At 44.6% G+C, this 14,200-nt stretch overlaps 1 protein-coding gene across 1 annotated transcript in view; it reads left to right on the top strand.

Annotated features, from left to right (window-relative positions):
• Positions 1-6,033, top strand: part of TOGARAM2 (TOG array regulator of axonemal microtubules 2) — a 31,330-nt gene extending 25,297 nt beyond the window's left edge. The window contains exons 19-20 of the mRNA XM_059835898.1: positions 3,464-3,550; positions 5,789-6,033. Of these exons, the coding sequence (XP_059691881.1) occupies positions 3,464-3,550; positions 5,789-6,033 (332 nt within the window). The remainder of the gene's footprint in view (positions 1-3,463; positions 3,551-5,788) is intronic.
• Positions 6,034-14,200: the final 8,167 nt, after the last annotated feature.

Below are 14,200 nucleotides of genomic sequence, written 5' to 3'. Positions count from 1 at the left end.
ACCTGAATTCCTGCCGACTGTAACTGGTGAGCTGGGTAACCAGAAGCTGTGGTGGTGCAGTCCTTATGCACCAGTTCCCAGACAGGCTTGAAGGTGTACTGGCATTTCCCCAAAGTCCCAGGAGCCTTTGGCTCTGTGCTGCTTGTCTGCTTTGGTACAGAAGGAGCTGAACAATAAATCCTGGAATACAACTTTGCTAGAATTCAGGGACAAAGGGATTTTTGGAGGTTGTTTGGGCCTGATTTGACTTCCCAAATGAATTGCTTTGCTGTTGGTGTGAAGGGACGCTGGCCTATCAGAGCTTCTGCAGAACAGCTTCCTGGAAGGCTCTACATTATAGGCATTAGCTGGTCCTGTCTATTTTCCACCTTTCTTCTTTGTCGTCTTTTTTTTAAAAGGGAATTTATGATTTGCCAAGTTCATTTCTTTAGAACAAACAGGTATAAATCCAGCTGTAAATGATGGCTTGTTCCACATGTTGTTCTGCATGGGGCAAGATTGCTATAGCCAATAACTACATAGCCAAGGTCTGCTGTAAATTCCCTTGCCACGCAGATTTATGTCAGCTGTGAAAAAGCAGCACTGGGTGAATATGCCTGAAAAATTTAGTGTTGAAGAGGCAGGTCTTAAAGGGGAATTAACAACTTTCTCCACAGCAGCTGCTTTGTGAACTCAGTGAATTTGCTGACCTGCTGCCTTTCTGTGTCTGAAGTATAGGGTTGTTCCAGATCATGAAGTGGGGAGAACAGTGTGAGACCTGTACTGCTCTTGGCCCTTACCCATTTTTTGTGGTACCTGGGAGAAGGTTGGGGAAAAGTTAGAGAATCCTGCTAACAGAGGATGTGGCAAACAGATCCCATTCAGGTTTTGTATGGAGCTTTCTGTCATTCCCCTCTCACCAGTTCTGAGAGATCACTGTAAATTTTCCATGCTGGCAGATGTCAGAACGGGAGCAAGGCACATCTGTCTCTCATCACACTGACTTTACCCAGAGACAGGTTCAAGCAGACGAGGTGGGATATATTTTTTTTTTGCTTCTGCTCGTTTTTATGGTCATTTGCAAAAATTCAAACAGGCAACTGAATCACAAATATTTCAAAATTCAACACCTAGGGCTTTAGTGGGGGAAGGAAGGCTCTACGGGAAAAATGCATGAGCAAAACCTTCCCATATGCTTTAAAATTGCCTGCCTTTACAGTTTAAAATCAAGTGGCAGATGACAACAAATCCCCAGAACTCTAAGGGACTGTGCAACGCTCCTAGCTTAGAGTAAGTGAGCGCAATGCTCCATTGCTCCACTGAGTTTCACAGCTAAGAGCCCAACCATTGCTCTGAGACTCTGTGTTGACATGCCTCAGATTCTGAGTTTTGGGTGAGACTTCCTCATCTGTCACCTTTAATAATCCATGTAAAAATGCAAGCTGGTTAGAAAATTGCTTGATCACTCGATGAAAAAACAAGCAAACAAATAAATCCCCAAAAAATAAAACAAAAAAACCCCATCACTGAGACCAGAATTCTACCTACAAACAATCTAATTTGCTTCCAAATAATGCCTGAATCATTTATTTAGCTTAACCCTGACATTGGCTTGGATGTCCCCAGCTGAAGGCCGCACACATTCATTAGCTGTGTCCTGGGACCCTAATCCCACTCAAGGGAGCCACCTTGTAGACGGGGGCGAATCAGCAAATCGAGCCCGACTGCAGTGGGACCAAGACATAGACCTGGCTCTCCTCTGACATCTGTCCTACCCTGTCCTCTGTCGTGAAAGAAATGCCCTTCAGATGGCCACTGCCTGATGCCAGGGCGTGGAGTCAGGCCAACAGCCTGAGTAGCTCCCAGAGGAACCAGCCCTCTGCAAGAGGGGAAGGGAAATTTCCCCTGTAGGTGTTAACGTAGCAAAGAGGGGACCGCAGTGAAAATGAGAGCACGCAGAGGCAGATTCTTCCTTTGCTCATATCGCAAATGCTGGGCTGTCTGTCCTGTGGCCACCAGGTTTAGCTAATATGTAGTGCAGAGAATTAAAGCTGAGTTAATAAGAATCGAACTGCCTGCTGCCTCATTTTCTCTAACAGCCATTGAAAGCTCCTCGGTCTTTAGGTCTCTCAAGGCAGCTAAAATAATGGTTGGGTAAATTTGTTATTGACTCAAGCTTTACTGTTTCAAAATGCACAGGGCGTTTGAAACCCTTAATTTGAAAGGTGAATAGTGCCTATACACTTAGATTCCTAAAAACCAAGCAAAAAACCAGTTCCCCCTCACCCACCCAAACCCCAAGTGTTCCCCTGCAAATCTGCGTAGATACCGGTATTAATGATTAATTAACTTTTTGTGCTCCTTCAAGTTTTCCTGATCTCAGGTTTTTTTTTTTTCAAAGCAGCAGCTGTAAGGTAACTCTTTGGGGAGGAACAGCAAGTGTGAAACAGCGTCTGCCAATCCTGCAAGAGTGTGAGGCAAAAAGTGAAGTGTCTGTTTAGAAAGGTGAATGAGAAGAGTCTAATTACCAAAGCAGAAGCTTAATTAGGATATCAGGATCAGTTCTTTACTGCATGCTTGCAAGAAGATCATTAGGGACTTCCTTTTTATATCTCATGCAAAAAGGAGCATTTAATAGCACAGTGCTACTTTAAAACCACTTTGGGATTTGGCTCTGTAGTGGGTCATGAAGAAGTAGGTCGCCTGCTTTGTCGGTGCCACTCCCAGTGACACCACGAGGTATTGTAGCACATCCCACGCACATTCTACCTCCAGGAAAAGCTTTGCTTGGCTTGTCAAACCAGTATGACTGGAGGCTTGCAGACCAATCCAGGCAAGAGTTTATAAATTAAAACAAGACCCCAAATCAACAACAGGCAGCACAGGAAAAACTAAAATACGTATGACAGTCAAGTATGGGGAAATCAGTTCATTTCCCAGTCTCTCTGCCAAGATCTGATTTCAGAGATGTTACAAGAGCCCCCGAGAGCGGATGGTATTGGCAATGAACATAATTCTCTTTTGTAAGAGTAACTTGGAGTCTTGTCCATAGTTCCCAACAGGTAACTTGAAGATGTTAACACCAGCTTATCCTTAAAGTGTGAATGGATGTGTGGACTTTTGAGCCTTCTCACCCTTTTCCTTAGAGGAGGTCACTTCTGCAAAGCTCCGGGATGCAGAACTTTTTCACTGCTTACATGTGATTTAAATCTTGAGGGCCCTGATGTGAAATGTTTAACGCAGCTCCTTATACAGCAGTTAACTTTGTATTTACAAATGTGAAATGAGAGCTTTTCTTTTTGAATTTAAAATCCTCCCAAGTAAGCTTGAAGGAAAGAAGAAGAAAAGGACTCAGGAACTGCCAGAAATTTACTTTATTTTACAAAACGCAGTTACTGCTGCCCTTTCCCTTCCCCCCCCCCCTTTTTTTTTTTTTTTCTGATAACCTCAGAAGAGTGAGCAGAAATACGTGTTTCTCTTTCAGATAAGACATCGCTCCTGCAGGCGTTTGCCCACCGAGTGCGTTACCTCAGCGGCCAAGCTCTGCTGGATGTCACAGAGCGTCTCTCAGGTATTGCCTGCTTCAGCTAACCTTCACTTCTAAGTCAAGAAGTCTTCAGAGGGAATGCCTCAGAATAGACAGTGCAGTAGCTCATGAAACACCCGAAGGTCCTGAGCTTGTCCCTCTTGCAAAATACACATAGTAGGTGTATTTGGCAGGGGTTTGCCTGGCTGCCGCGGAGGCGTGCAGCATGTAAGATGAGGACAGCACTCGGGCTCCAGCACTGAGCTCTCAGTGGGGTATCTCAGGACCCGCCTCCAGGAGAGAGATGGGGCTAAAAATACCCTGGCTGCCTCCTCTTTTTGAAGGACAGTACAGTAAAGGTCATGGAGCTCTATAAGAGGTCCCTTTTCTAAGGCGACCGACCATCCTTTAGAAAAAATTGTGGCAACTGGTATTTCTGAGGATCAGTTTGTTTTGTCATCACAGGATTCTTGTTTTCCTGTTGGAAACTTTTGAGGCTGAATCCTGCAGAGCCTGGGGGTCGTAGTGTAGATGAAAACTCAACACACAGATTGGAGGCAAGGATTTTGTGCAAGGCAGGATTTGGGGGCTGTTCATCCCAATCCACTGAAGCTCCCTGCCTGTATTGCAGACACGATTTTGGACTCTGAGCATTTCAGGACGTGCAAACAGTCTATTTCTGTATCAGCGGTGTCTGACACACTACAAATTCAGCTGATAATTGATTTATAATAGTAGCTTGCTATGTCAGCAATAGCCAAGGAATGGAGAAAATTATAATCTCAATATATACTAGAGAAGACTATTTATAGCGTTGCTTTAATTAGGGCTAAATCCACTGCTAATTATGCCAGCATCTTTTAATCCAAGGTTTAATACACTTTGCTGCTTCATTATGAATCTCAAAAGGGCATGTTTAGCCATAGTGAAAGTAAAAGGGCCTTTAAAGATAATTTGAATAAAGTAAATCTTCATAAACATAGAATTTAGTTTTACAGTTATTTTAATCTCTTTTTCAAAGAAATCATTTGAACATAAATTGGGAGTACTTTAGAGAGAGCAGATGTTCTCTCTGGGATTTAGTGGGAACAGACAGCTCTTTCTCTTCTGAAGCTCCATAGTGACCGTTGTGTTTAATAGCATTTAAATTCAAATTAAACATTTTAAAATAGGTACCATAACCCTTTTCCTGCTTACCAGAATGTTTTTAGATACTTTCAGGAGCTGTTTAAATGTTGATGACTGATGTTAGATTAACAGCGTAGAGAAAATGAAGGTCCTTCCACTACAGAATAATAAATGGTTACTGCATAACATTTCCACTGAACAGAAAATCAGCACTCTGTCTCCAGACCATTTCAGATTTTGATCTCTCAGCAAAATCTGCCATGCAAGGAGCCTATTGGTAGTAAATTTTTGTTTGTATTTAATGTAGTTCAGTTCAGAAAATGAGCAGACTTCAGAAAGAATGAGAAGGCACACTTGTTTTTTGGTTAAATTTCATCCCCCTGTGTAAGATTTTTCTATCTCTATTCCCCTGTTTCAGGGAACATTGTGAGGGTAAGTGCCATTAAAATTGTGAGATGCTCAAATGCCACGGCAGTGGGGTCTGGGTAATTATCTAAGACATCCTGAAGTTTGAAACAGCTGTTCATTAGAAGCCACCAAGTATGAGGGAGAAAAAAAGCTCAAATTAGACCATTCTGCCAAAGACATCAGTTAGTCACTGATGTTTCTGACAAAACTGTCAAGCAGCACACATCTTTTGCGGGCTGGGGTTTTGAAGCGTGGTATAATACTGCCGTTTGCTGTGTGCCACTGAGGAAAGGGAACTGCCAGGTTAGACTTTCGGCATTTTTCATCAAAGGTCACAAAAAAGTAATCATCTTTTTTACTAGAAATCTTTCATTTACCTCTCTAAGCTGCATTTCAAAACCTTCAGCAGCTGGTTTAGACAACTTCTTAATGGAAATAAACAGCGATTAGACATTTTTGTCATTTGTAATGCAGAAGCAGAGGGCGAAATGTTTTGCAAAATGTGTATGATTCACTTTGCTAAGTCTGTCACGGGTACAAAGCCTCTGAGTTGGAGAAATTAAGGTCCTCAGAGATTGTTTTTTCTGTTCAGTGGATGATCAGCCACTATTGCCTGTTTCTGGATCATCGGGCTCTTTGTGCTTGCTGATATTAGCCAGAAAAGGGTTCCGAGAACCAAAAAAAAAAAAAAGGTAGGTATTTGTTTGCATCACGGTTGTTAACAAGCTTGTCTCTCTCGCCCGGCAGTGCTCGTGGCATCTGTTTATCTCCGGAAACCCCAAGCCGTCAAGCGCTATGCCCTGCCCACGCTCTGGTTCTTACTGGGAAACAGGGCCCTGCCTGTCCGAAGCGGCAATGTCAGGGCTGTGGTCGTCAAGCTCGCGGAAAGCCTCTACCAGGTGATGGGCTCCAGGCTGAAGGAGTATGCTGCCAGCCAGCCTCCGCATGTGATGAAAAACCTCTGGCACGTTTTGGGCCAGGTGAAGGCTTGATGTGCTCCGGGAAGCTGGTGGAGAGGTGCTGAGTGGGACAGGTGGAGGCAAAGATGGATGTGAAGCTGGCATTGGTTTTATTCTGTGTGTTTGAAAACAAGATTTACCCTACAGAGCTGATAGTTACAGCTGGACATAGTATATTTTGATGTAGGCTTTAAAAAATAATAAAAAAATAAAAGGAAGTATTTTTCAAAAGTTTTATATCTTGAGCTCTTGTTCCCTACAAAGCTTGCATAGATACCAAAAAAATAAAAACCTGTGTGTAAATGCAATTTGTAACTGTAAAAAGGAAAAGAATATATTTATATACGTACTTAGAAAGTAAGAGATGTGCATATATATATATATTTACTTACAAAGTAAGAGATGGGCTTCGGAAGCATTGGGGCCATAGGATTAGATGTCTTGACTCAGGAAGCAGAGAATGGGAGACCAGGACCCGCTAGCCCAGAGGATATGCGGTGGGGTTATCGGAGGATGTGCAGCTCACTGTGTGTGCCAGTGTACGCCATAGGTGCCAAGCTACCCGCAGACCCCTTTACAAGTCTCTGGTAGCTGCTGGTGCAACGTCAGATACCTGAAATGTCCAGGTCAAGCTCCCCAGCTGCCCTGAAATTTTCTTCCCATTTCAGGGGATGCATCCTGTCCGTAGTCCCCTGTGCTCCCCCGTGCAATGGACTGATGTGGCGAGGTGACCGGTGCCATCTGACTTACCTCCCAGCACGTTGGGGCATCCCTGGGGAGGTGTGGAAGAGGGGCTCGGGGCAGGGGGCTGTGTCACCTCACAGGGGGTGCTGGGTGACACAGGGGGTGCTGGGCAGTGAGCGGGCTGAGGGTGTCCTACAGAAGCTGGGGAGAGGCCAGCTGTGGGCAGGCATCGTGAGACAAGGTATCATTTTTAAAAATAGATATATTTTCTAAATGTCTTTTTTTCCGTCTTTTGAGAAGTGAAGGGTTTGCGTTACATGCGGACCAACAAAGCACTTCTGAACCTGAGATTCAGGAAACCGAGTGAGGAAGGGATGTGCCAGTCCTTCACCATACAAAGGTTTGGAAGCACAAAGGGGAGAAATGATGAGAAAAGAGAGGAAGGACTGAAAGCAGCAGATGTTGGTGCATCTGTATAGTCAGATATGGAAACAGATCTATGTTCATATAATCCTCAATATACTGGCAGAGTTTTGAAAGAAAGAAAAATGGAAGTTTGGGGGGAGAAGAAAAAATAGGAAAATAACAGCATGAGACACACTGGGCCCATGGAAGGTTAAAAGAGCCTTGGCAGGTTCTTGACAGGTACAAGGACCATGTTTGAAGCTGCGAGGCCGAAGAACACTCCAGGGAGATTTGCCCGTCCCAGGGGTCTTGCGGGTCTTACGTTTATTTTTTGCATTGTTTGGTATGTCCAAAGCTATAGAGGACTCCAACTTGCCAGATACTATTGTTGCATTGGGTCACCTCTTAAAGAATATCTTTTTCTTTTTATTACAGTACTAAAGCGGCGAAATTACCTAGTAGACTCTTCCAAAATGTTTTTTTTTGCTGCTGTTTTTTGTTTTTAACTCCCAACTTTTGGTATCAGGGAGCACTCAGGAACTCACCTCTGTGAAGTCTTGGCATGTGATCTAGGCCAGGGACCTGGTTCTGAAACACCGGTGTCTCTGGGGATCCCGCAGAGCCTGGTGGAAATCACACTCCCTGCAGATCTGCTGGAGCACTTTGGAGTTTAGCATCTCGAGAAATTTTTCTAACAGCTTAGCAGAACCAGGAACAGCCTGGCAGCGTGCGGTTGTTTTGCAGGCGTGACAGGGCTCCGCAGAGTATACGTGTGTGCCCAAATGGTAAGGGTGAAACGCTGGGGAATGTTAGAGGGTGGATGAGTTTAAATAGCAGATCTTGAAGGATGTCACTTTGTTAAGCACCTGCAGTTTGCTACTGCCTGAGATCCATTTTAACAGGCAAATTTATTTATTTTTTTTTTTTTAGCGGTTGGCATCTCTAGAGGGCCTCCTGGTTTTGCTTCCTCTACCTCAAAAGTTGTTTTTGCTGTTTCCCTCCTCTGCAGATTTCTCCCTCCAGAGCCCCGTAAATGCTGCTCTGAACAGGCTGCTTTTGCTGGGCCGAATAAAAGCTCTTTGGTTTTACTTTCTCTTTGGCTCTGCTTGGGCCCTTGGGAATGTGGGGGGAAGTTTTTGCACTTGGGAGAAAAGAAGCTTTTGTGCAGGTCATACGAGGCCTCCCAGAGCCTGTTTTTATGCATTTAGTTGTAGTGCTTGCAAAGCAGGTTTGAAAGTAACTCGTGTAACAGGTTTCTTAACTCTCCATTGGCCTCAAGTGGTGCTTTCATGCATACTGTTCCCCACAGTCGATGGGAATAAAGCATTGCCTGCCGGTACCTATTTTCTGTCTAGGTGTTTTATTTTTTTACCTTCCCAGCTGAGACAGTTTCCCTGTGAGAGGGACACTCCTACCACGGTGAGATCAAATTCAGCTGACAATGTGACTGTCTGCGGGGACAAGCGGAGGGGTTAACGGGTAGGGGTTAATTCCGCTCAGGTGAGCTCTCCTGCCACATGTTTGCACAGATGCACATCTCAGAAGTCATTAAGAAGCTACTAAGGTTTTTGGATGATACAAGGAAAAGGCAGAGTAGTGTTGGACCTTCTTCCAGCACTGGTAAGAATTTAAATAGTTAATTTTTCTAACTTAATTTTAATATAACTTTATTACAGAAGTCTCCTCAGAGAGGAGACTGCAAGCTGCACTTGCAGGGCCAGTTTAATTCATTTAATTATTGCATTTAATGTGCAGTGCAACTGCTAACCCGCAGAAGTTAGTATAGCAAAAGAAATGTACGGCAATCTTGTACGTCGGCTTAGTCTTACCCTACATCCTGCCAGAGCCCCAAGACAGACCCTGGCTGTCACAGATGGTTCCTCCCGCTTGCTGAAGGTAAGAGTTGTTGTCATCAAGGGAAGGTGGGAGATAAAAGGTAACATGGCTTTCACCACAAAGGAGTGAAGAAAGCTTACGTTCCCCTACGGAGTAAAAGAGAGTGGTCTTGTGCCATCTCCCCGTGCAAGGGGCCATTAGAGCTCTGAAATTGCACGAGCGGAGAGACTGACGCTAGGTGCTCTGAATCCAGTCTGCAAAATTCATCGTTTTCTCAAATGGGCATTTTCTTCTCACCAAGAGTCAAAGCACACGCCTGGTGGCATGGCTCGTCTGCTCCTCAGAGCGCTTGTGCCATGCAGATGTGTTAGCCGGACCCTGAATCTCCACAACCCCCCTGTGGGAATGGAAATGTGTGAACTTGGCAGTGCCGAGAAGACTTTGGGGATGGAAATGGTACGGAAAAATGAATGGCAAATAGGGAGGGTGGCTGGGGAAGGAGGACAAGGAAGGAAGGGTGGACCCGGAGTATGGTGCGGGGGCTGAAGGCTCCTCTTGTAAATAATGTCGATGCTGCCTTGTGGTGCTGCTGGGAGAGGTGGAGCAGAGAATTAAAGAATGCACCTGAAGGGAGGTGCTTTTGCAGAGGTGCTGCTGGGTCATGGAGTGTAATAAAGTGATCCTGGTAGCATTTGTTCTCGCCAAGGTTAAAGGTGGGCTTGGGAACCAGCTGCTGAAGTCTCTCTCTCAAGCGGAGGGAGTCGGGGCTGCACTGAGGTGGCTATTTTCAACCTTGTTAAATAGTGATGATGGGAATAAAAGTGGTTGCATTGCTACCAAATCTCTGACAGCTGACACTGAATCCTGATACTGTGATACTGCCTTTGATACAGGCAGACGCGAGAAAACCACTCTAGTTAAAATTAGAGTTGACCTGAACCTTTAAGCCTCCACTCTGCCTTGGTATCTTTAGCTGAAGAAACCAATAAGTTTGGCCAACAAACTGCCCTTGTGTATCCTTAAAAACCCTCCCAACAGTTTATGAATGCAAATGGCAGTGGTAAAGGAGCTTGTAAAGCCTCTCTGTGCTAATAGCTGTGCCCCGGATAAATGAAGGCTGGGCTCCTTTCACAGCCGTTTAGCAGGTTTCACCTCTGCTGCATCTGAGAGCAGAAAGTAAAAACTCTGTCCCCTTTGGAGAGCGCGGTGAAGGCTGCAGGATGCGCAGGTCTGTCACGACCTGCTGCTGGGTCCCGGAAAGGACCTACGTGCCCAGCGGCCGGCTCTGCAGTTAAGCCCGGGCTCGCAGGCACAGCCTGAATTTTCATGCTCCTTGTGATGCGACTTCTGCTGCTCCGGCTTCCTCCGCAGATGCGTGCACATCTATACACACCCGTCTATGCACGGAGACACTTCCTCTACACAGTAGTCCTCTGTGTGTGCTGTCAGTGTATATAAGATACTAGGCTGCAAAACTGCTCAGTGTTGACACATTTCTGTCAGTGCAAATATTCGAATAGTAGTGCGTGTTATTTCACGAAGGGAAATTGGCTATACTAATAAGATGACTCATATGGATATAATTGTGCCAGTGCTAGGATCTCTATTGCTTTGACTGCCATATTGTTCTGGCAGTTTTTTGTTTTCAGTATCACCCGGTGCAAACAAAACATGCTCCTGTTTCCCCAGGGAACCGCCGCCCTCCAGCTAAACCAGCCGGATGGCCCTGGTGGGTGCCTTGGCAGGCTGGACCTCCGCAGCTGCGGGACCTCCCCGCGCAGTCTGGCAGGTACTGCTGTTTCATTCTCCGGTGATCCTGCAATGAATACTCCATGTGAAGGTAACAGCGTGCCCCTCTTCTGGTCCTGCCCAGGGCTGAGACTAGTTCACGTTTCACACCTGTAGGAAGCTATTTTTTGTTTCAAGCTTACAGATTGCTCTTGTCCCGGTAAGCGTTGTCCTAAAATCTTCCAATAGGGAATAAATCTGTCCCACCATATCCTTTCCTCACTGGCCCACTCCTCTTCTTCCCCTTTTGCCACGTCTTCTTTGTGTCATCTGCTGCTGCTGTTGATTATTTGGCCTTACAATGATGCCATTTATTTACACGTTTGGGGGGCAACGTACCCAAAAGGTCCTGTATAGAATAAAATTTTCTAACGAGTTATATTCTGTGCTCACAATAGACCTGAACAAAGAAAACTTGGCCCAAATCCCAAAGCTTTGCACATTTGCAATCGGAGCCATTTCTGGCTCATAGCTGTCTTCAATCCCAATTTTATATGTAAGAAGAGGAAACGTCTTTCGCTGGGAAAAGATGCACTGCTTTTGAAAAGACATATATATGTCTATTTACCCAGGACAGCAGTCAAGTAGCGTTGTTTGTAACTTGTTTGCAGAAGGATGAGTTGACCGTGAGGCCTGTAACAGGTGAGAAGGGTTTCTCAAATCTATTTATACTCCTGCCTGGGTGCCATTCAGCCCAGAGCTATGTGATAATTTATTGCCCTGGGCCAACGCTTACCAGCGTTAACGAATTCCTGCGTAGCTGGAACAAGCACTTCTGGGTTCGGCTCCAACTCTTGGTGGACTGCGTGATCATTGGCAATGCTGCCTTTTAAGAAATTGTTTAACAGTTTCATTCCATAATCATTTGACTCTTTTAAACTTACATTTTAATTTGTAGCTGCCATTATTCCTCTGCCTTAGGGAAAAACACTTCACAGCCCAGTGCAAACAGTAACATTTTGACAGCAAAGTCTGCATGGTTGCCAGTTTCTGACGTGACAGAAGAAAATGCATGTGTGATGTGTTAATTAGGCTTTCTGAAGGAAAAAATCTATTTTATGTGGCCGTGTGTGCTTAGCTATGCATCTAATCCTGGCCTAGTAAAGCCCAGGCAGGGTAGCACGTTGCAGGGAAGAACAGTCCATGAGCTTAGAGAGTTGCCATTACCAGCACGGTGAATGTGACCTTTTGGGTTTTCCTTGAAGGCAAAATTAGGGAAATAAACTGCCTGTTTACCCCCTTCCCTGCCCCGATATTCTCTCAGATCTCATTAATATGTCTTAATAAAGACAGTGAAACTTTACACCTACCTGCACACCCACTGTTTGAAGGGTGGCATTTTTTTCTCTCCTTAAAGTCATTGCTCTTTCATACCAGAAACATTTCTGAGTCTTCAAACATGGTAATAAACAAACGTGGATGACGTGTGGTCCTCCTGACGATGCTTCGCGGTACTGGTAAGTGCTTGGCTTACAAAACTAAATTTAGGTATAGCTTGGGTCTTGGCTCAGTTTTATGCAAATTTAGGAGGAAAAGAGAATTTGAGACAGAAAACTTGAGATAATTGGCTCCGTTGGGCCCTGTGCTAGCTTTCTACTTACCTTTCTGCAGGACTGGCTTGTCATCCCCAAAAGGGTGGGTGGGGGGTGGTCAGCCCCAGCGCTGTCGCTTTGTACTTCTGGAGCATATCAGTCTCCGGGGAAGCATCATCCAAAGACCGGAGAGGCTCGCCCAAGTCCTAGGCTCCTTTTTGCTGCAAGGAGTCTAAATTGAACCTATCAAAGGACTCTTAAAGCTATTAGTATACTCTTTACTTAAAGTAGTACCCTTCTGGTTTTGCTGGTTCGTAAACAGCCTCTGAAGAGGTTACAACAAGTTTCATCGTGTGTTGGGGAGCAGACGGCCTGCAGAGCCATTGGTCAGCCAAGGGAAACTGGGAATACACCGAGCATCTAAATGCCTACTGCACTCCTCGTGCTGTGGTGTTTCCAGTGGCTTTTTTTTTCCTGTGGAAAAGCTTAATCTAGCTATTTGGCTGTCAAGGGAACTCTGTGGGGCTGGAAATGGGAAATCGTTGACTTGCCCGGGCTAGCAGAGCTCAGAGGTGCAGTACGTGCTTTCTCCCTCTCTTGGCTATTGGTAGGATAAATAGTTCTGAAGCGCTGAGTTTTTCAACATGAAGAATGTAGCACTGTCTCTGAAGATAATTAATGCATGTATGTATATGCATGTGTTTTCTCTGAAATATAAAGATGAAAGGATCGGCATGGACGTCAGGTTATTGATAAAAACCTCTATTCAAAAAAGTCGAGAAAGATGTGTTGCCTTGTGCCCTGATTGTCCACATGTTAACTATATATAAGCAAAGAGACACAAAGCTTCAAAGTGGAGGAAAACGTTAAAAAAATAAAAAGAATAAAGCCATCGTATTGTACTGGCAGGTTTAAATTCCAGTTTGGATGTAAGAGATATTAAACCGATATTAGTTATAAGAGGGGGTAAGGCTGCAAGATGGAAATTGCCCCGTTAGGTTGACTTCTCAGAGTCACATTTAAAAGCCAAGCAGCTAGGGAATTTGCTGGTTTAGGTTTTATCTGTAGAGTCATCTCGGCCTTGCTACATGTCTTTCTGTGTCTGCTGGAATGCCGGGAAAGCTTTGTTCACAGCTTTACAGTTACTGCTCTGGGGAAGGACGGGTCTTTGTTAGCATCCTTAGGCTTCAGCTTTCGTTCATTCATATATTAAAGACCCAGTAGTTCAGTAGTAGTAACAATAAATGAAGGGCAGCCTATAACGCTGAAAGCTTTCCGTTTCTCTTTAATTGCTGTATAATCAACTCATCCATGCCTCAAGGAAAACTTTATTAAAGCAGGAGGGATTCCTGTGGAGTATGATAGGCTTATTGCCCCTTTCTCCTTTAAAATAACCTTGATAAAGGGTGTAGTCTATACAGTCTAACTTCAGGAATCCTCACAGGGTTACTTAATGCAGTCACAGAGTTGTGTATTAGTAAAGAAACAGAAAAGAGTATGACGAGGAGAGGTAAGAGGACAGATTTTGAAATTCAGAATGTCAGTAAAGTGAAGAGCAATTAGGGACAGTGAAGGCTGTAGGTAATTTTGTGCTAGCAGTGGTGGAACAGGATAGATGCAGGGCAGGCAGATGTGAGATGAACAGAAATGAGATCAGAGGGATAACGTGGTCCTGGGTCTTGATCACCTTGTCCTGACGAGTATTTACTGTCTGTATCTCCACATCTTTTTTTGACATTAATATTTTCATTATGCATTCAAAATGGGCAGTGGGCAAGAAATGCAAACTTGGGATCTTTGCCCCCAATTTTCAGATGATCCAATATACAGTTGTGAGTTTGTATTAACCTTCGTGTTTACCTAGTGAGCCCCTAACCCATAGAGCAAGCATTATGAAACCTTCAGAATCTTGCCCAGGAAGATCAAAATCTCAGTTTGAAGTTCATACCTGCACC

The sequence above is a fragment of the Gavia stellata genome, chromosome 2 (assembly GCF_030936135.1).
Source record: "Gavia stellata isolate bGavSte3 chromosome 2, bGavSte3.hap2, whole genome shotgun sequence".
Taxonomy (NCBI): domain Eukaryota; kingdom Metazoa; phylum Chordata; class Aves; order Gaviiformes; family Gaviidae; genus Gavia; species Gavia stellata.
The sequence above is the reverse complement of the archived record's forward strand: the minus strand, read 5'-3'. Positions and strand labels throughout refer to the sequence as shown.